Genomic DNA, 20,845 nt, shown 5'->3' with positions numbered 1-20,845 from the left:
ATGATGTGACGCGCTCAGTTTAACTTTATTTCATTGTTATTTGAGAAAACTGGGAACGATAATGCGGCGCTTCAGAATATTTCACCGAACCCAATTGCCTCGGCCTGTCAGCTCACAACGGGCCACAGAATGACGAAACCCCGAAGAACTTATATCAGCTTCGTTCTTTTGTGGATTTACGTTTCTTGCTTCAGTAGATTTTAACCCACAAACCTAACATGCAGTTTTTACGAACGCGTATAGAGCAATCAATATTTTTTTGAGAACAAGATCTATTCATACTTTTCTAGATCTGTCTCAAACACTGTCTTGGGGGTTGATGTTGTGGTAGTGATGTCAAGGTGCTAACTAGCGCCAATTAATCAGCTGAAACACGTTTATTGGTACATATTTCGTGACTTTCCATAAGTTCAAAATAATATAATTGATTGCTTTCAGAATCCTGCCAGACATGTGCTGAAGCCGCAATGTCGACATCCTCAGTGATCGATAAACCAGTCAACGACAAGGAAAGAGCGTGAACTTAGCCTATGCAATCAGTGCAGACATACGTGTAAGAAAAGTAATGAATACAAAATATTGTACATTCAACACGGTCCTAGAGACTGAGAGTAGTTTGATTTTCGGTATACACTGTATGTATTTTGAGTAATTCTTGAGGTCTATTGAGAGTGGTGGAAGTTTCTTTGCATGCAAGGCTTGAGGAATTATGTTAATTCAGGAAGACAGTAAAGCACGCAGTTCTGTTTCTTTCAGTTTCAGCATGTGCAAAGGATTGCTAGGATGCATCCTTATTATTATCAACATTGTTTCACTGGTAAGTTGTTGAGGCTATATATCCGTATCTGCGCGTGGTTCAGTTGAAGTTGCTGATTGCTTCAAACTCTTTGATTGCGTTGTGTGATTAGTAAACCACGGAAATTTTGACGGTACATATGAATGTTGATTTTCTCCAGGGGAAATTCTAGAAATCAACCTTATTTAAACGGGCGCGTGGTTCAGTTGAAGTTGCTGATTGCGTTGTGTGATTAGTAAACCACGAAAATTTTGACGGTACATATGAATGTTGGTTTCCTCCAGAGGAAACTCTAGAAATCAACCTTATTTAAACGAGACAAGGTTGACCACACCCAGTTTTATAATTCACTGTGGACAAAACACGGTTTGTGATAATCTATTAAGATTTATCTTATGAAGAGTTCGTTTAAGAAGTAGAATCATCTTATGCCGAAAATCCGAGGCACTATACAGCTGTTGCAGCCTTATTGGAAATCATCGGCAATGGGCATCTTATGGTACTTCATCGAGTTTTGATCCCGTTATCTCTCGGCTTTTAGTTTGAACACGTAACCCTCCGGCCACAAGCAACCGATCGGCAGTGAAATAAGCATGCACTTACAAGACCAGTTACAATGACCTTGAACCAGTCTGTGATGAACAGTCTACATTAATCTTACACATGTTTCACTGAGTGTTGGTGTGGCACGGAGTAGCTGCAAAAAAAGGATAACACCTTCATGCCCAGCTTCCCTCCGTTAATAGCTGCAAAAAAAGGATAACACCTTCATGTCACCGAATATCTTCGTTCCTCTCAGGTCGCTAAGATATATATTTTCCGCCCAGCTTCCCTCCGTTAGTGCTCCCGCGTAACTGACGGCATTCATACAGCCTTTTGAGGTTGATATTTAGGTCAAGCTGCAATGATGTCCAAACTGCTGGATTGTCATGGAGGGCTACACAGAAGGCTCCATTTTATCTCTTTGACTACGGAACCCTTGTGTTGTTTAGAAAGACGTGTCAGCGTAGCGCAAGGGAACAATAATACGTTCGCAGAATAAACGGTTACATTCCAGATGCAATACTGCGATATCAACACACCAACCGTCGAAAAAATTCCGGATCATTCCAATAGTCGACTTGTAACCAGCTGAACCAGTAACGCCGGTCATATACGTGGGATAGTATATAAGTTGCCTCTTAATCTTACCATAAATATAACCATAAAACAGCAATCCTCAAACATTTCTGCGGTGTTCCCAAAATATTGAATTTTGTTGTGAATCACAGACCAAGTGGGTGGGGATACACTTCAGGGTCTATTGCATTCGAATTTCTCAGGCCATAGCGTTGTCACAGAACTTGTTTCGTCTCGGAAGTATCAGCACACATATGTAGCGTAAATTGGATGTACTTCCTGGAAAAAAGTGTGCATAGCATGAAAGAATTACTCAAAGACTCCTCAACCCCCTAATTGCCAAACGGAGAAAACCGCGCAGTTCAATGAAAAAGATTGGGCTTTGTGGAGACCAACATATACGTATCAAGGAAACTTGAGAAACACTCATGCAGGCCAGATCTGATGGTCTAATAGGCGATTCAAACACCACATTCAAAGGAACACAACAGCAACAATATGTAGGCTTACAATGCTTCTTATCTTTCTAACATATATTGACAACATTTAAAAGACGAAATATTATTTGAAATTACGAAATCTCCTCACTACAGAATGAAATTTTCAAGGCACCGAAAGAACATGATGTCTTGCCTAAATTCAATATAAAATTTCTTGAATTTTGGAACAAGCATAATTTCGCATTTGCCGTCAGCTCGCTTTTACATGAAAACTGAATGACCTAAGTGGTTACCGCATAGTCTGTCCAGAACTGAAGCTTTTATGCACCGATTACTTTGATTACCACTGATTTTCGACAACAGTACGCTATGCAAAATAAGGGCATAGTTGTTATCGACAGCTCCTCCTCCGGTGTAGGTTGCATGTGGACTTGGTCACCTTCAGGGTGCTCAGATCTGATGGGAAGTTGATCAGACTCCTGGACCAATGCGTATGGCTCAGACGCCTGACCACTAGTTAGTAATGTTTTAGCGGAAATATCAGTTCATTTCACTTTTTAATAATAAGTCGCCATGCATGTTCCGACCATCAAACTGGCGAACCAGAATGTCATGTCGGGTAGTCCGCCAACCACTCACTCATCTAGTATGAGAGGCTCTGTGAGTATCTCTCAGACATCCCACAGTACAACTCAGTGGGTCACACAAGGCTAAGGTCCAGCTCTATCGTGAACTTAGGGCCTATTACTTCTTCGGTTTGAAGTAGTTAATGACACCCGGTCTATTCTTGAGACAGTCTTTGTCAAAAACTCTGTACTGTAGCCTCCCAGCAGATAATAACGAATGCAACTGCTTGGTATCTCAAAGCACACAGGATCAGATTGAGTAATAAATTTATTGTCACTTGCAACGTTTGGGCACAGTAATGTTTTGAATACCCATAACACAATGAGGCTGGTTGGATGTGTCAAACATTTCTTACATTCTAAATCCAGTATGCGCACGCATTTGAAATATCATGGCTATTCCGACATGAACACTACTGATGTTATTATTTGTCAATCTGATAATTTCAGCTCGTTGGCCTTGCCTTCGGTATTCTGTTTGGTCTTCTTCTGTTCAGCAAGTCCATCATTGATAAGGTGGTCAGCGATCTTGCAGCAAAACTTGATAACGGCGAGGTTGATATAACATTTCTACATGAAACCTTGAGCGAGCTTTGGAAGCGGTTATGTAAGTAACGTGAACGATAAATTAGGTTTCACTTCGTATGTATTTGTGGTCCGCAGTGTAACAGTCCAGATCAAACTTCTAAAAGGTGTATAGTTTTCTACACCATCTGTGCCCCCACACGCTTCAACTAAAAAACTTCTAATCTTCAACCTGTAACTTTGATTTTGATTTTAGCACCTTTGTTTTGGGGTCTCCTCATCTTGGGCATCTTGACACTCGTTGTTGCTATCTTGGCGTTCGTCGGACTATGCTGCCGAATCAAATGTATTTTTATATTGGTAAGTCGAATTTCGCCTCTGGAATAATGCACATCACCAGTAAAACCACGACGGACTTTATGCACGCTCTCAGTATCTCTGGTCTAACCTGTATTTCTCTTACATCATTCACTTTCAGCATTCAGTTCTTAACTCTGATGTCCCGTTGTACCCTTCATCGCCACGTGTGCAATTAACACCGCAAGAATACAAATTGAGTGAGGCTGGTCTTAGATTTATACATTCCAACTCACACGGCTCAGTTGAAAAGCCTTGTGAGTGTGATTTCCCTCTTCAGGCTGAAAGCGGAACTTGCTGCATTCAGCCAGACTAGCTATATAACCTTGGCTGAGGGAAAATTGTCATTAGGTCATGTTTCTGTTATCCGGTTGACGTTACGCTGCCATTGACACCCGTGGGCAGCCATAACAAGTTTATCGTTTGTTAGGATTTGATTTCGGCTGGCTAAAAGAAGTTATTCCAAGTTTTTTGTGAAGCCGGAAACAATGGTGCGAAAACGCGATATCACGTGATTACAAGGCCCAACAAAATTGCCCGAAGGTACAGTTAACCTCGAAACAAAAACAGTGGATCGATGACATGACTAAATTTAAAACGCCTGCCAAAATGGCTGGAGTCACTAGGACAGCTAGCACAGAAGGCAGTGATAGGGGAAAAATATGAGGAGCAGACATCACATTCGTGGAACTCGGAACCACCAATTGAATAAGAAACTTGCGGACAGTTTACCTCCTTCCTCCAACCACTTACCCGTAAGACATAATCCTGTGTTTACCAAACAAACCAAATTTTACTGGTAGGCTGAATTGTACCCTCCTGATCAGTTGAGCCGAAAAGCTAGGATTGTGGCGTGAAGCGATGGCTAGCTTACTTCGGGCGTCACGGAGAATGTAAATGCAACATACACATGATCCCTCCCGCAAAGTGGTTAGTTAATTCGATATCTAACAAACTCGTTCACCTAGTCTCTTGAACTGGGACTGGTAGTAAATGTGTTTAATTGTTCGTTTGTCTACTATTTACTCAAATGGACTAAAACCGCTCTCTGCCACCATGCACCAAAGCATGTCAGCTAAAGTACTTGTTTGTGTGAGTTGATTACCAGTGAATCTGTCTACATGCAGCCTGATATGACTTAATGTGCCAGTAGCAGCCACGAGGTGGCTTTCGCTATATGGCTGCTCATGTTTAGTATAACTTGCGGACGTTCACACTTGTGCGCTTTCTTGTTTTACTTTTCAGTCTGCTACATCAGGTAACTGTCTGCAAATCTTCGATGTGGCACCATCAGTCAGGCACCATTTAAGTAACTGGTTGCATATCAGCCCCTGCATCTGCTACCTAGTGTCCGCACTCAAGATTCATTTCTTTAGCTCATTACACTGACTTTACTGCGCGACGTTTTGAGCAGCAGGGTCAATAAGATTTTATTGCGGATATCTTACTTTTCAACACCTAAATCTTAAGTGAGGAAATCGGAATCGGGGCGCATTCACTATATGCATACCATGGACCGATTACCACCGACGGTACGAGTTGCATGAAGTAACGAAGTGAGATGCTGAAGAGCCTGCACAGTGGGCGCAGGTACAATTAGCCTACATTGCTGGTGAACGTGTGTTCACGCCAAACAAGAAATTTCGCCCCTTTGTATGAAAGCCAGAACAAGATGACAAAAAATGCTGAAAAAGTAACATTTTAGAGGGAGAAATCTTGGGTTAGGAATAATGATGGATCAAAAGCTCTCTTTCACGTTTAATTTTGAGTGGCATGCAGCTAATTGATCGAAAACCAACACAATTTACCAGTTTTGTCAAACACCGTCCAACGACTTTTATCCATTACTCTAGAACGCGGTTCAGTTGTGACGGGCCACCCACGCTAACAAATAAACGAAAGTCGTCCGGTATTCTCCACTTTGGCAATGTTATACCTAGGAATACTAGGTAGATTTTTTTTTCATGGTTGTACTACAGTATGTCACAAGTCCATATCTGCTCCTGGCTTCCTCTCTCGGACATCGTAAAATGAGAGTAGTCAATAAACTTCATCCCGTTTGGGATCAAGTAGAGCGTGATATGTCAATCTGATGAGCCCCAAGAGGGCAAAACTTTTGTGGGCTACTGAAGGGTTTCCATGAGAATTATTAGTAGGGTGTATTTCATCTGGACGGCGGCTGAAAGAAAGTGTTGGTGGTTTGATAAAGTAAAATCGGATTTTTTATGACTGTACAATCTAAATCCTCATGTTTTCTCACTATACGTGACTTATTTTTACGTAGTATGGTGTTGAAGTGGATATTTAGTTTATTCGGAATGGACGTCATCTGTCGTAAAGTCCACTGGTTTTATGCAATCCTTTGACATCTCGATTATCTGAAACGAATCTCAATTGGGTGACTGCACACTAGCTGCCTTAAAATTAGGGCCGGAAACAATGCTGTTCAATTGGGTATATAAAAACATCTCCTTCAAGTAACCAGTATACTGCATACAAACTTGCAATGTAAGTTCATCATCGTCAAAAGTATAGCATGAGTGGTCACAACTGATGCTTTTCTGCCGCACAACCATAATTCCCTTGAAAGCCTAATTGCGAAGGAAAGGGACATAGACGTAGTGCCGGCCCATCACAATGTTATTCCAATGTGCCCACATCTCCAGACATTCATTCAGACAATCTGGACAGAATCTGACAACGAGAACATCGTGAGAATCTATCGGAAGCTATATCTTGCAGAATATATAATCAGGCGCCGTGGCGCGATCACCATTCCGGGTGAGTTGCACTGACAGCATCCCGACTTTTCGTAATCTCCTTCTAGCCTTCTATCCCTCCTCCTTCTAGGCTTTCCCCTGATAACTTTTCGGATCCTCTGTCTGAACAGGCCGTCTCAAGTTGTACATTGAAACAGCCTGCACCGTAGCTTGATATGCACGTCCTGTGAGATTCAGGGATATATAACTTTGACGTCATAGGTGACTCATATAAGCGAGCGCAATCCGAGACACGCAGATTTGTGCATAGGCTTCATCTGTCACATTGCAGCTGGATTGGATGCAACTTCCAACATATATAGAGCCCTCCACAACTCCGGGTGCCTTTTTGTGGATAGCACTGGAGTGTTTAGTGATTTTATGTCCTTATATTTTGTGGATGCAAAGGGCATACCAAAGGACGGGATAACCTGGTCAGCCGCTATCATATTCCAGTTAAACTCAGTATGCTTTGTAATCAATATTAGCTGAGAGATCACCCGATAGAAAATGAGCATGGGTGCTATATCTAACAATATATTAGATGATCTTTGTTGAACAAAGTCGAAAAATAAATTCAAACGCTTAAAACAGATAACGGAAAACACCTAGAAAAGTTCATTGTTTATTCAATATTGTTGCTTTCAATTTCTCAGTAGATCGTCAACGACGATCCAATTTTGTGACATTATTACTACTTATATAAGTAACAAAAAAGTAATAAGTAACAAAAAATGCCAATGCCAGGAGATTCATTGGGTAAAAAATTGTCATTTCTCAAAGTTACATCTTCCGACCCCTTATTACCAAAAGATGCTCTCAATTCGATGGGACATTTGGGCTGTAAAATTTCTGTCACCGCACACATGTTGTCAAACATTTCCAGAGAGCCTGGTAGTCATGCACAAAATTTATTTATAGTTTGCAGTTACGCTCACACAACTACACACATGATACATAGATCCTGTATATAGTGTTGTGAAAATCACTTGTAATTTTGCTTTTATTCATATTCCAGTACGTTGCCATAGCTGCGGCAGCACTCTTAGCCACCGTCATATTTGTCATCGTTTACTTTGCCAAGCCGTCATTGGTAAGTAGTCAGGTTCTCCTCCCGTATTCGAACCTAACCCAATAATAAGTGTTTTCTGACATTTTTTCGCTTATCCTCTACTTCAGATATTTGATGCTGTAGATAAGCGCTTAAAAAATTCGATCATGAACTACGTATCCATCGTTTACGGCGATTTTGATAGCAATTTTGCGTCTATCCTAATGCAGGTGGTAAGTATTATTTCATACCCGTATACCTATGGAACTGTCTTTTTTCAACAAACCTATTTTTGTCCCCACTTAAATTATGTATTGTAGGGCAAATGCTGTGGCTATAACAACGGAAGTGACTTTAAGTTACCGGAAGCAAAGTTTTCAGGAAGAGACAGCTATAACGGCCAGCAGTTCTCCGGTATGTTTTCATGCCTGATGGTCGGATAGAGTGATACTAATTGTTGCACAAATACAGAAGGTTCAAATGGTTTGACTTTGTTTATCTTCCTTTACATGAAACAGACTTGGAATACCCTGTGGCTTGTTGCATGATGTTGGAGCAGCAAGAAAACGCCATAAACAAGTGTCCAAAAACGTTCAACGATCAAAATAGCTACATATCAGTTGGCTGCAAATCAAGCTGGGAAGCCCAGCTAAAAACAGTGTGTGACATTCTTGTGCTCATCACCCTGGTAGCACTTGGCATAGAAGTGAGTACATCAAATACGATTTTCGTTTTCTTCTTTAATCGAAATTTGTTAACTCGAAAGATATTCATAGATGGTAAATGCTTATGAGCGCATTTTTAACAGTGGTCGCAGCTTATTCCATTTTCACACGTCCTCAGTAATCTCACATACTATAAATTGAATACATTTTGTACCCAAATAATTAATCCAAATATTGTATGTTTTCTCAATTTTTCTTTCTGTGCAGCTTATATGCTTCGCTTTTGGAGTCATTATAATCGTTTTACGCAAGCGTGAAGATTGAGCAAACGGATGGTCAGTATCGCACATAAATCCACAGAACGTGATTACTTCCCTTTTAAATGTCAACGTGATTTTAACCCCAAACATGATCTGATGACCTACGTTACTGTCCTTTATTGCATTTCCGGTCCGTGAAGAGTACCCGGTTATTGTTAGTTTGTAGTATTACTCACGGCCTGTCTGCCTCGACTTGCATCCCATTGTTTGGTAAGTGATAAGTAGGCTAAACTAAATTTCCTGAAGGTTAACAGCTGGGTATCTGTGACATCGCGCATAAACTGATACCTACAGAAATGGAGATGATAAAATTTTACACCTTTTATAACAGAAGGCCATTTTGCGCTTGTTAAAAAGATAGACATTATTTAAATGAATGTAAAAGAGAAGACACGGGAAAATGTAATTAACTAGGATGGGCTGTCTGAAATAAAGCCAAACACTCACAGTGGCAGTATAATATATCGAAGTGTTAGCATCACTATCTATCATAAACTTACCTGACCAGTCCGTAAAACAGTAAAAGAGAGCACCAACTGAGAATATTCAGGAAAATGATCCTTGAGGTGCCCAAAGCGTATCGTCATCTGAAGAACGAGTAGGGCCGCGCACATATCGATCTGGACAGTAACCACTCACGACAGATTTCCTTCGACGAGGAAATTTCATGCAGCTGCACAAACCTGATAAATGCCGCCTACCACATCTGACACTGAGTCTTGCTTCTAGTTATTCATGTCCCTTTCTACCAGTGAAAGGGAGAAGACCCTTCGTTGAGAAGTCGTTTATTAGCAAACACCTAATAAGCAATTACGAATACTTGAACAGGAATTTGAACATTTCTTATGCAAATAGATTTTAAAAGTTGGGCATTCTCAAGTGTCTTCTTGAACTTTCATGGGTATTCATTGACTCGTATGCAACTGCAAGCGAACACTTAGGAGCAGTTCCACAAATGTCGTAAACTTTCATTGCATGGGGGTGCAACTTCGACATAACCACAGACTAATCGGAAGCCTCATCAACAGTACACGCCATTACATTAGTATATTGAATATACTTAATACAGTTTGTCTCTTTCAATTGTAAACGTGGTTCTTCTGACGAACAGGATGTTCTGACAACTCAGACCAGATGGGAATTAACTAAATGCATATTCAGTAGACAAAATCATACAGGTGAGTATCTGTGCTGAAGTAAGCGGTTAGATAACCAGTACACAATACGCAGTCCCAATAAAAATCAAGGCAGTAACTATGATATCTCTTGAAAATGTGAAGACATCTGCAGCAATGCAGTTTTTATAGAAGATCCATGCAACGGTGCCAATACAAACACGAATGAACGACTTGAAATGCGTGAATAAGTGAATGTATAGCGCAATAACTGCGTGGTTTGGAGTAATAGAAGGTAAGGGAGGAAGACGTATATATAAATTTAGCACCTACTCCAGATTAGTTCATCATTCACATCAGTGAGATCTTTGAAGGAAATTCTGGTGCTACGCCCATTGAATTAACATGCTATAATAAAACAATGATCATATAAAGATTGTCTAGAAATTCACGGAGTGTTAAGCAAAGCATAGGAAGCGACGTATACGTAAGGAAACAACTCGTTGTGCGACAGGAACAGAAAACAAGAAATTATTCGCTCTAGCATCTCACTTTGAAATTCGGATCAATTCTTCTTAGGATTTTTGACGCGCTGGGTGAGTGGCTTCAAGACGGTAGTATTTAAACTAATAAGAACTTTTTCGTCCCTCGGTGAAAAGTTAATGTGTGCCGGAACATGAGTTATCAAGCATTGACTACTTGGAATAGACTGATGGTGATGAAGATCTTTCGGCCAATCACACCGAAAAAAGGAAGGCTGAGTACTTCTTAGTTCACTACTTGAATAATTTTGTTGCTGTTGCTACGATTTTGTTCGGCCGGTAAGTTCTCTATTTTGGCTGGTAAGCCCGTGTATTCAGTGAGTAGATTTCAAGTATTTTGGTTATTTTTATTATTCTGTCACTGTGTTGTACGTTCTAAAGTGGATTTTCATTCAGAGGTGTAGCAGAGAAGTTATTTTGTCACGGGATTAGTTGAGCTGATAGAAACTGGCAAACAAGGTACCACTAATGATATTCTTTAGGTGCTCTTTCTAAATCCGGGGCGAATCCTCAAAAACATCAATCGAGTTACCACTGAAACGGGAACACCATAGTAATTATATTTCTGTCATCGATGCATTACTTGAATAATTTTGTTGCTGTTGCTACGATTTTGTTCGGCCGGTAAGTTCTCTATTTTGGCTGGTAAGCCCGTGTATTCAGTGAGTAGATTTCAAGTATTTTGGTTATTTTTATTATTCTGTCACTGTGTTGTACGTTCTAAAGTGGATTTTCATTCAGAGGTGTAGCAGAGAAGTTATTTTGTCACGGGATTAGTTGAGCTGATAGAAACTGGCAAACAAGGTACCACTAATGATATTCTTTAGGTGCTCTTGCTAAATCCGGGGCGAATCCTCAAAAACATCAATCGAGTTACCACTGAAACGGGAACACCATAGTAATTATATTTCTGTCATCTATGTATACTTTTTGGATCATTTTACACCATCAGTGGATCCATAAATTCTAAAGTATCTGTCATTCTGAATTACAAACTATCCAGACGGTGACAGCATTTCTATTCTGAGCACACATTTTTCAAACTGTCGATCAGCTACCCGTGACTCAAGGGTACCACTTCAGACTTAAACTAAAAGCTCATCAGTACAATTACATTATGGGAAGGGTAGTCAGTCGGCATCTGCTTTCAGGCTGATACGCCACACTGAACTACGAGGATAGGCAGTTGGGCCCAATATGCTTAGCCAGATCTGCATGCCACACTGAACTACGAGGATAGGCAGTTGCGCCCAATATGCAATGTCACTTAGCCAGATCTGCACGACGGTGGTCACAGTGATGATCTCCTGGCACTCTTAAAAGTTCAGATTATCATTACGTGTCTTTATAAATGAATTCACAAAGTACATGTGAATAAAATAATATATATATAATATTCACAACATAGATCGCTTATACATGCAGTGAATTTGAAAGGGAATCCCCATTGAGAAATTCAAGAACGTCCTCCCGTTACCAAAAACAAATAAGTAGTGTACAATGAACATTAGTTAACAGGTGGAGTGAGAAAAGACCACCACATGTTTCAACTGCTATCGTATATCTTCTTGATCGAATATTACCCAAAAGGTGTTGAAATTTCTTTTACGGTTTTCATGCGGTCTTGGGCATTTAGGGGTAGGCGCAAACCCAGGAAGAATGGGCAAACACACCTCTGAAAATCTATGGTGAACTGGAATGATAGGTGGAAGAGTTTGAATGTGTCAGTGGGCCGTTTGGATAGACATGATGAAGGCAATATCCTATGAACAGGAAAATATATGAGCAGTTTTGTGACAGGAATTTTTTTAGTATCCTTGTAGCGGGGACACTGGTTATTTACTAAGGAGCAATTTCACTTGATAGGCGCAACCAACTGATCATTTAAAATTAAGGGTATTAACACAACTCATTTTACCAGCGGAATAACCGCAATTTTCAACTAAGGTAGGCAGTTTAGAGGAGCGATACTTCCGCCGACGAAAATTGAAAAAAACGACTTTTTGTACGCTCAGTGACATTTCTGGAAGGCCATGACGCAATGATTTCAACGATTATTGCAAAAACATGAGGGGACGGCCGAAATAAATTTTGAGGATGCTGGCGAATTGATAATATAACATAATTGCTGTATTACGTCTACATAGGTATCGCAATATCTCGAATATCGTACCGACTGAAACATAAAGGAGCCTAGTGCAGCACATCCAGTTGAGTAAAAACGAGAGATTCAGTCGGGTTCAATGTGAGTCTTTCACAAAGCCAAATTTGTTTGAAAATGAGTGTACTTCGCCAAATGCGTGCAATTCGGGTTCAAGCAGAACATGAGGTTGATGGAAACTCCGGAACTGCGCCTACCTGGTGAGCTCCAAGAAGGGCAAAATCGGTCATTGTTTTTCGGGAGATTTTCAGTATCCTTATATGTAGTATGTATGTTAACACAGTGACTTTTTTGTCATAAAACGATGGGCAATGAATGTGCTGAAATAAATTGGAAACCAATTGCTGGCCAAAAGCGAAAGCTGAATGATATATGGCTGAACGGATTGATCCGCTTTACTGAAATTATCACACGCGCAATAATGATTACACTAACTTCGGGGATGGATGATAAAAAAGTAACATCACCAGGATAATTCAATGATTATTTTTGCAAGGGGAAAATACTGTATCTTTTTTCGTTATCCGGAATTTCCTGAGCGGGATAGCACTGACACGTAAGCGCATCGGTGTTATAATTTAAGATGTGCAGTATTTTGGATGAATAGGTAAATTTAGCCTGCCCTGCTGATTGGACTGAAGCTGGTCTAGCGTTCGGTATTCCGCTTAGTGCTTTCGAATACCGTTTCCCATTCAACTCTCAGTTTGAGAAAAAACTGAAGGGAGGACCTGGTTTGTACTCTAATCGGACTCCGAGGAGAAACGAGGAAATTAGCTTAATGGAAATAACTTGGCTACTGGGTCATGTAAGATTTCACGCAAAGAGATCCCACTAGACAGAAGTTAGACTATCAGTATGGAATAACTATCTTGATTTCTAATGAAATCTAAAACCTTGCAAAGGGAATTCCAATTCAACTTCTCTTTGATCGAGAAGAAATTAGCTGGTTCCAATGATGCTCAGATTTTCACCGCTAGTGTGGAGCTAAATTCATAGCCGTTGCAGTCAGTTAATGGGAACCTTTGTATTGTTGCCTGGCACGCTCAACCAATTCTGGGTACAAACCGGATTACCTCAACAAAGTAAGTTATCCCACGTTATTGTCCACGTATTAACTGGAACTCAAAATTTAGCGTGACAAGTTACCAAAACGAAGTTAACTGACATCTGCAACATTTGATCTCAACCCAGTGAGGAATTATCTCGCCTGCTTTCTACAAAAGTGCAAGTTGATGAAGACTAAACTCTAAGTCAGGGCAGCGGCGTTGCATATTCTAGAAGGTGCAACGTTTACATCGTCAATTTTCCCACATTCTTTAATTATTTAATGAAAGTGTGTCCCAAAATTCAGCAGAAGACAACATTCTCAAATTTTGACCGACACATTTGAGGTTTCACTTCTAAAGCAACGGTATATAGTGGTGCGTCAAAATTAGTCAACTATACTTGAGAGCTCAGAGGCCACGGCTAAATTTATTACTCAGATATGCTACGGTCCAGCTGATAACTCAGTTTTTTGGTTACAAAGGCAGACGCATGTGCGTCACCTAAAATACTGGGAGGTTCACTAGAAAGCATTCCTTCTATCAGTGGCATAAATACATTCGGCCGTTCACTGCTCTATCCAGATTGCAAATACGGGCTAATGAAAGATATCGACTACTTTGTCTATGCGACCTGGCAAAGTTTGTCAAATATGGCTGTCCTTCTGATCTCACCATTTTATCGGCACTTGACTCTTCCCGACTCAGACTACTAGCAAGGTTGCCTACTTATGACAGTTAGATACACATTGTTGTATCTGATACAACTGCACCGGCATATTGTCGTACCCGACAGGGCGAAGCGTTAACCAACTAATTCGCACCCATTCTTCACACAAAAGGGAATGAACGACACCGATGACTACCAACGCAATTTGAAGTTTTTCAAACACAACCACGAGAGTGAAATTTGCGAAGTCTGTGTTTAAATTCTGAATTCCAACAATGCGAAATGCCATATTGGGGATCATGATGAATAATTCTCTTGATTTTAAACGTACTACACACAAGTCTGCTACAGTCTCCAAAGGTTACAGTCTACAGCCCAAAAAACGAATATCATAAATGAAATTGTACAACTGTAGGTTTAACTCCTTGAAATCATGTGGATACTAGATACTGCAACGTGGGAAGGAGATTCGACAGGCATTTAGGAGAGGTGGCTAATTAAAAAAAGTGGCTTTGTTCTGTACACCAACTCTGTCAGAAACAAAATGAATATCTTCATTTTAGGGGCGTCACATAGAGCTAGTTCCCAAAGGCCGACCGCTCTTGCTTCTACTTTTCCCACAAGTGCTTTAGCCAGCTGTCAGACTTTTTTGTTACCTTGAGCTAAATGGCGATTATCTGTTATATCACAGCTAAATTCGGCTTCATTTTATTCCTCGAGCCACTGTCGCCTTAACGCATGCCTGCATTTCATTCTTAGAACGTCTTCTTACAGATTTCGTTCCCAGCATTGTTCTGGAGTCTTGTCGTAGTTACATTTTTAACGGCTTTATGAGAAGACGCTAGTTATTGCCTTTAGTGGAGGCTTGTGGAATAAGTTTGTGACTTGGGGTTCACAACAGGCCTCCAACAAAATTATACGATGGTGAAAAGTCCTTTTAATTATAGGTACCCTTCCGAAATTAAGGCATTTGGTCTTGTGGAAAAGCTATCTGATTCGTATAGCGTGCACATACACCCACTTTTGGCGATAAAAATAGATCTGCTGATTTCGTTTTATCTTTGTATTGATGAGATTTACTCTTCAGACACGAGTCACCATAGCATTCAGACAACACTATTGGAAATGCCGTGGGCATCTAGTCATCTGACGGCTGCAAATAGGCAAACCGTCTACAGTATGCAGTTTCTTGGAGTATGTAAGTATTTGTACGTATTTATGCATTTGCTACTTTTCATTTTTGACAGTGATCACTAGTTGGTTTCGATGTGTGCGCCGTTTTAATGTTCACAAATTCGTGGTTGATCACAATAAAACTCAATGCAGACCACGTCCAGTGATATGTTGACCTATTGAATAGGCATTCAAAAAAGTGATAGGTGTAAAAGATTTGCTGAAACCTATGAAAACCGGAGGAATGAACCAGTGGGCCTCATAACGGTACATTTAATGTGCAATGGACGTAAGTCCCTCAGAAAAGGTTTTCCTGGTACAAAATTCGGATCAGCGAATTAATGCGTGTATAGTCCAAAAGACTCACTAGACAGAGCTGTGGATCAGAATCGCCAAGAGCATTGTGAGCACCATTTTTTAATTACAGGATGACTTTCGTGAGTTGAAAATTAAGCAGACAGTCCATTTGGTAATTTAGTAATGGCTCAGTTTCTCTGCAGGGTTTTTTGGTCGGCGGCATAAGTCTGGGTGGAAAATATATTTAGGGAACTGAAGAACACCAAAAGGTCGGTTCCAATCAGTGGTTGGCGACTGAATACATAAATAAACAAATATTGATTTTAATGGGTGCATATACCCGAAAAACTTTAGAATGGGTGTAGTTTACCGAAAGACGATAGTTTAAGAAGTTATTAAGTGTCATCCCTGCAAGAGCGACCGGTTATTAAACTTCTCATCCTGTTTCAGAGACAAAGAACACGAAGTAACAAAGAAACTGCCAAAAGTATGTGGCTGAAGTCACAGCAACGATAATTTTCTGAGTGATAATAGAAATTTCAACCTTACTTATATGGTGCTCAACATGAATCTTGGTTAAGGATTCGCCCCACAGTCAGTGGCACTCTACTGGTGCTACGGTAACATACATTCCTATCACACCTCTTGAAATTTGGAAGCCTAGTGAGACATGCCGGGATAAGTATAGTATCTATTCATTAGTTGTATTCGCGACTTGCGCATAAAATCACTAGATATTTAAGCACCCAATGTTTTAAACAGTCTGGCGCTTGAATAATGATACTTGAAAAGTTATTTTCCCTGTTAGGTCAGACGAAGTTTTGGTGATGTGAGCGGAAAACCCAACGCCTCAAACGACGCCTCGGTACCATACCTTGGTCGTGTTGGTCGACTGGTACGCCTACCAGAACTTTCCAGATAGGTACTGCTCAACGCCTCAAACATTCTCACTTTAGTTGATGTTGGTTGCAAACTTTTTAGAATGTACACCCACATAAATTTCCTTTAAGGAGTAGTCTTTCTGTCCTGGTACAATTATCCTGGTGACCCCACACCAAAAAGAGAAAGCACTGTTTTGATGATTCAGAAAAGCCACACCTGGTTGTTTCATGAATAATTCTCTGGATTTTTCAGACATGGAACACTATTTAAAATTTCTTGAGGAACCCCTAGACGTCTATTTTCTCGAGCCGTCTACATTTTGTCGACCAGAAAACCGACTCACATGAATGATGTGCAAGGGTACCTTAACCTTCTTGTAGCCGCGCTGCACTGTGACGAGTTCTGAGTTGAGAACTATATAGGCATTTAGGGGAGGTGCTGAATGGTGAAGTCAGTGGACTCGTTCTAGCCCATCGAAACTGTCTCAGATGAAATCGATAAATTTATTCAAGAGATCCTGCATGTGGCTAGATGAACACGGGATTAATATCACAATATCAGGAGCGCCTATTGTGTTGCGACTTCCTTCGAAAGTATTCTGTTCCCCGGTGGACGGTGAGGTTAATAAATGTGAGGTATGGTCTAGTTTGATAAGCCAGTGTCACATAAACGTATAACTAAGGCATATTGCTGTGCACTCTGGTTTCGCATTTTGCGGTTATGTATAGAGGATCGGCAGAAGTGAGGTACTTTGCAAACGTTCCATCACCAATCGAAGTGACCTCATCAATGCGTGATTAGTGAGCTTAGTAGTGCGTAGCGGTGGGTTGGTGGTTGTGCGTTGGGTAGTGTTGCGCGTGAGTTAATATACGCGCTGCTAGCAGGAAATGACCTTTGATCATGATTAGTTGTTTGGTCCACCGATTCCATTGGTTGCCGCATTGCCCGGTGTCCCCATTCGCCGATGCCTAGGTGACCTTTGAGCGTGGCATCCCCTGCCATCGTAATCTGGTCGATGCTGGAGTGACTTTTGTCCTCTCGAGTACCGGCTTGTGACCTTTATTTATTTTCCTCCTTGAATTCCTTTTTTTTTTGTTTTTGATGTTGGTCTTTTGCACGTTGGGTGCGTAAATTGGGTCCAGTTCAATGTACCGGTTGATCGAATCTACCGTGGAGTACCATGCTTCCAGAAATTTTCTTCCGTGTCTCGTGCCTCCGTATGCCAAAATTTTCGCGTTTTCCAAATTGAATTTGTGGTCTTCTTGGTCCTCGTTTATGGATATCAAGGACAAGGGGTTATGCTTCCTGACGGCCGCGATGTGTTCCCTTATTCGTGCGCATATTCTCCTCCCAGTTTGTCTGACGTAGAATTTGTTGCAGTTGTTGCAGTTGAGTTGGTATAACACACTGTTCTTCTTGGTTTCGTCCGGGTTGTCCTTCGGTCTAGAGGCTAATTTCCTCAGGGTGGCATTCGTTTTGTGGGCCACGAAGATTCATTTTTGAGCCAATAATCTGGTTGCGAGTTCTGATATATTCTTGATGTAAGGTGGGAATACCCGTCCGGTGGCTTGTTCTTGCTGTTGCCGTTGTTGAAACGTCTTCTTCTCCAATATTCTCTTGATAAAATTCCTTGGGTATCCATGGTTCCGGAATACTCTGAACAGATGTTTTTCTTCCTTCTTCCGCAGTTCTGTGGTGCTGCAGTGTCTCAGCCCTCTTGAACAAGGTTTGGACGCAGCTCTTTTTGTGGTTTACTGGATGGTTGCTGTTGTAGTTCAGTATTTGAGCTGTATGAGTCTCCTTTCGGTAAACGCAGGTTTCCAGAGTTTCATCCATCTTTCTGTTCACTGTAACGTCTAAGAATGATAGTCGATTGTCTTTTCAGTTCGATTGTAAACTTGATATATTCAAAAGCGGTGTTGAGTAGTTTATGTGCCTCGTGCACTGAGTCCCGTTTCATGATAACGCATGACTCATAACGACACCTTCATCCACGATTGATATGTTTGCACAACATCCAAGTTGTTTTATTTGCAGGGAATAGCAAATGATCTGAACTAACAGTGGCGCAGTTGGAGCAGTTCTTTGAGGTTGCGTACAGCGTAGAAGATCCCTCGAGTGGTATTTTGGCCTAGTTCTTTCACTTGTAGGAACCGTAGCCAGCACTACTTTAAAAAACGCTGGGAGAGAAATTATATTGGAGATTATCTCGACCGTCCTTCATGTTTTACGCCTAAAAGCCTAGAAATGAGTTGCGTTGTTTAGAGCGCCGGGTCACTGACAAGATAAGGCGGGTAGTAAAACGGGCACGGGATTATCTTGCAGTTACAAGCAAGTCCTGAGATCCCGTCGGCGGAATTTTAATGTGTGACCGTCTTCAGCCTTTTTCTTCTGCAGTACTTTTAAATTGCAGACACAGGGCACACGAGAGCTGATTTTATTAGAAATTTCAAGTGACTAATTTTTTCCCAAGGGTTTTAAAGCTAGCGCTTCGTACGGGGATAGTCCGTGACAAAAAACTGAAGTTTCCTGCGTTGCGGCCGCTTTTGCTGCTTGATGCCATGAGCTCCACTGCAGGGCATCCGTGCGACATTCACAGTGCCTTGCACACCTGGCCGCTTAATGTTATTAAGAATTACGTCGTGTTGGGGGTTTAGAATGGCTGTGGTGACTTTGCTAACTTGTGTTTAAGCATTTAGACCAACAGCCACGAAGGATCTGATCATCTGCTTGTCAGGGACTAGGTGACCATCAGTACCCCAGCAAAATTAAAGGAATTTTTCACATCTCGGTGCTCTTATCAGCCTCATACTCATATCAGTCTTCACGTAGTCTCATCAGCCGGGGTGCAGTGCGAGTCCTTTATAAACAAGCTACCGCCGACGCCTCCTTCCTGTCTTACGTATTCTTTCTCACAACCCAATAGCATTCCTCTGCCTGTAAACCAATGTGTCAGAAATGATGATCCACTTCTACGTGCGTCTATACTGGTTGCGACATCTGTGAGACAGCCGGTGCCGGTAACTTAATTTTGGGCACACCGAAAAACGACCCTCCACAAGCCAGCTTATTTATGTGCTTCTAGTGCTCACGCTCCGAAGCAACTGGGAGACCGGGGACTCAATTAGGAGTGGTGTTTGCTGCGCATAAAAAACATATTTCAGGATCCAAGTACATTAGTTGAGTTAGCTGACCAAAATGTTTAGGCCCAGCTAACTTTAGAACCAACTGAAAACATTTAGCAACAAGACACCTCTAACAGGATGTCCCCGCGCACCCGGGCTGACTACACTACAATTCTCCAAATTCTAAATGAGTTAGAGAGGTTTNGCGGTTCATAACTCTTGCTATTTTTCGAGCTGCTATCGTCGTATATTTGCGCTTGGTACATGGAAAGGCTAGAATTTATAATGTTACAAATTGTACCACAATGAAAATATCACCGTCCAGTAACGGTTAGCTGATCACCAATAAGCTTTCAAGAATCGTAAAACACCACAAATTTAGAACGCGTAATAAGCTGTTGTACCCGTTTATTTCAATTTCGGAAAAATGAAACAAAGAAGCTCTTAGGTATATGTGGGTGTAACAAAATGCATCATGGATTTAAGGGAGCCTGTAGTGATTAGTCAAGCACAGACGGATGGCCGACAGTTGTGTATGAGGTGCGGAAAGCTATAATTAATGTAGAAATACGAATGATCCAATTTTGCCCGAGACCTAAGCGGTGTGAAATACGTCAAATTTTTGACCTGACTTTTTCGAGGTAACAAGTTTAAATTACGGGGACGCATGAACTTTCAAAGACTCACAGAACAATTTCACGCAGTCCAGCTGAAATCAGCTGCGAAAGTGAGAGAAGTTGGCTGAAGGAGCCCAAGAACTGGGTTTAATTTACCGTACAAATAGATTGTGAAACAGTAATATTAAAAATAACTTCGATGGACGAGTTGATAATTGGATAAGTTGGATAAGTTGGTTCGAATCCTAGATAAACTGCATTCTTGTATTATTGGATGCTCAGCTGAAACTAATCTGAACGTAAGTATTAGTTCCACAGGCAGAAGTTTTTATCTACTGAAAATCACTAGTCTTCCACAATTATAGGAAAATATATGGTCCTTGTGCCGCAAATACAAGCCATTTTCTAGAGGTAAAAATGTCTGCACATCTTGATTATCCGAATAATACAGGTGACGTTAGATAAACCGAAAACACTTCGAAGACGAAGGCAATTTATGTTTCAGTAAGCGAAGCGATAGGCGGAAACATGTGCAACATATTTGATATGCGCAACAATCTGC

General features: G+C 41.0%; 2 protein-coding genes across 2 annotated transcripts in view; one reads left to right on the top strand and one right to left on the bottom strand.

The window, feature by feature from the left end:
- T265_07076 (hypothetical protein) overlaps positions 1-16,604 on the bottom strand; it is a gene marked incomplete at both ends in the record, with an annotated part of 29,635 nt that extends 13,031 nt beyond the window's left edge. Inside the window, 2 exons of the mRNA XM_009172514.1 lie at positions 8,835-8,946; positions 16,534-16,604. Of these exons, the coding sequence (XP_009170778.1) occupies positions 8,835-8,946; positions 16,534-16,604 (183 nt within the window). The remainder of the gene's footprint in view (positions 1-8,834; positions 8,947-16,533) is intronic.
- Positions 710-8,761, top strand: T265_07075 (hypothetical protein; the record flags this gene model as incomplete). The annotated part of the gene is made up of 8 exons (XM_009172513.1): positions 710-817; positions 3,432-3,588; positions 3,763-3,866; positions 7,641-7,715; positions 7,802-7,906; positions 7,994-8,087; positions 8,192-8,379; positions 8,606-8,761. 8 exons carry the CDS (start codon positions 710-712, stop codon positions 8,660-8,662), a joined length of 888 nt encoding a protein of 295 aa, XP_009170777.1.
- Positions 16,605-20,845: the final 4,241 nt, after the last annotated feature.

Source organism: Opisthorchis viverrini, assembly GCF_000715545.1.
Source record: "Opisthorchis viverrini unplaced genomic scaffold opera_v5_156, whole genome shotgun sequence".
In the NCBI taxonomy this organism is placed as follows: domain Eukaryota; kingdom Metazoa; phylum Platyhelminthes; class Trematoda; order Opisthorchiida; family Opisthorchiidae; genus Opisthorchis; species Opisthorchis viverrini.
This window is presented reverse-complemented; position numbering and strand designations above follow the sequence as displayed.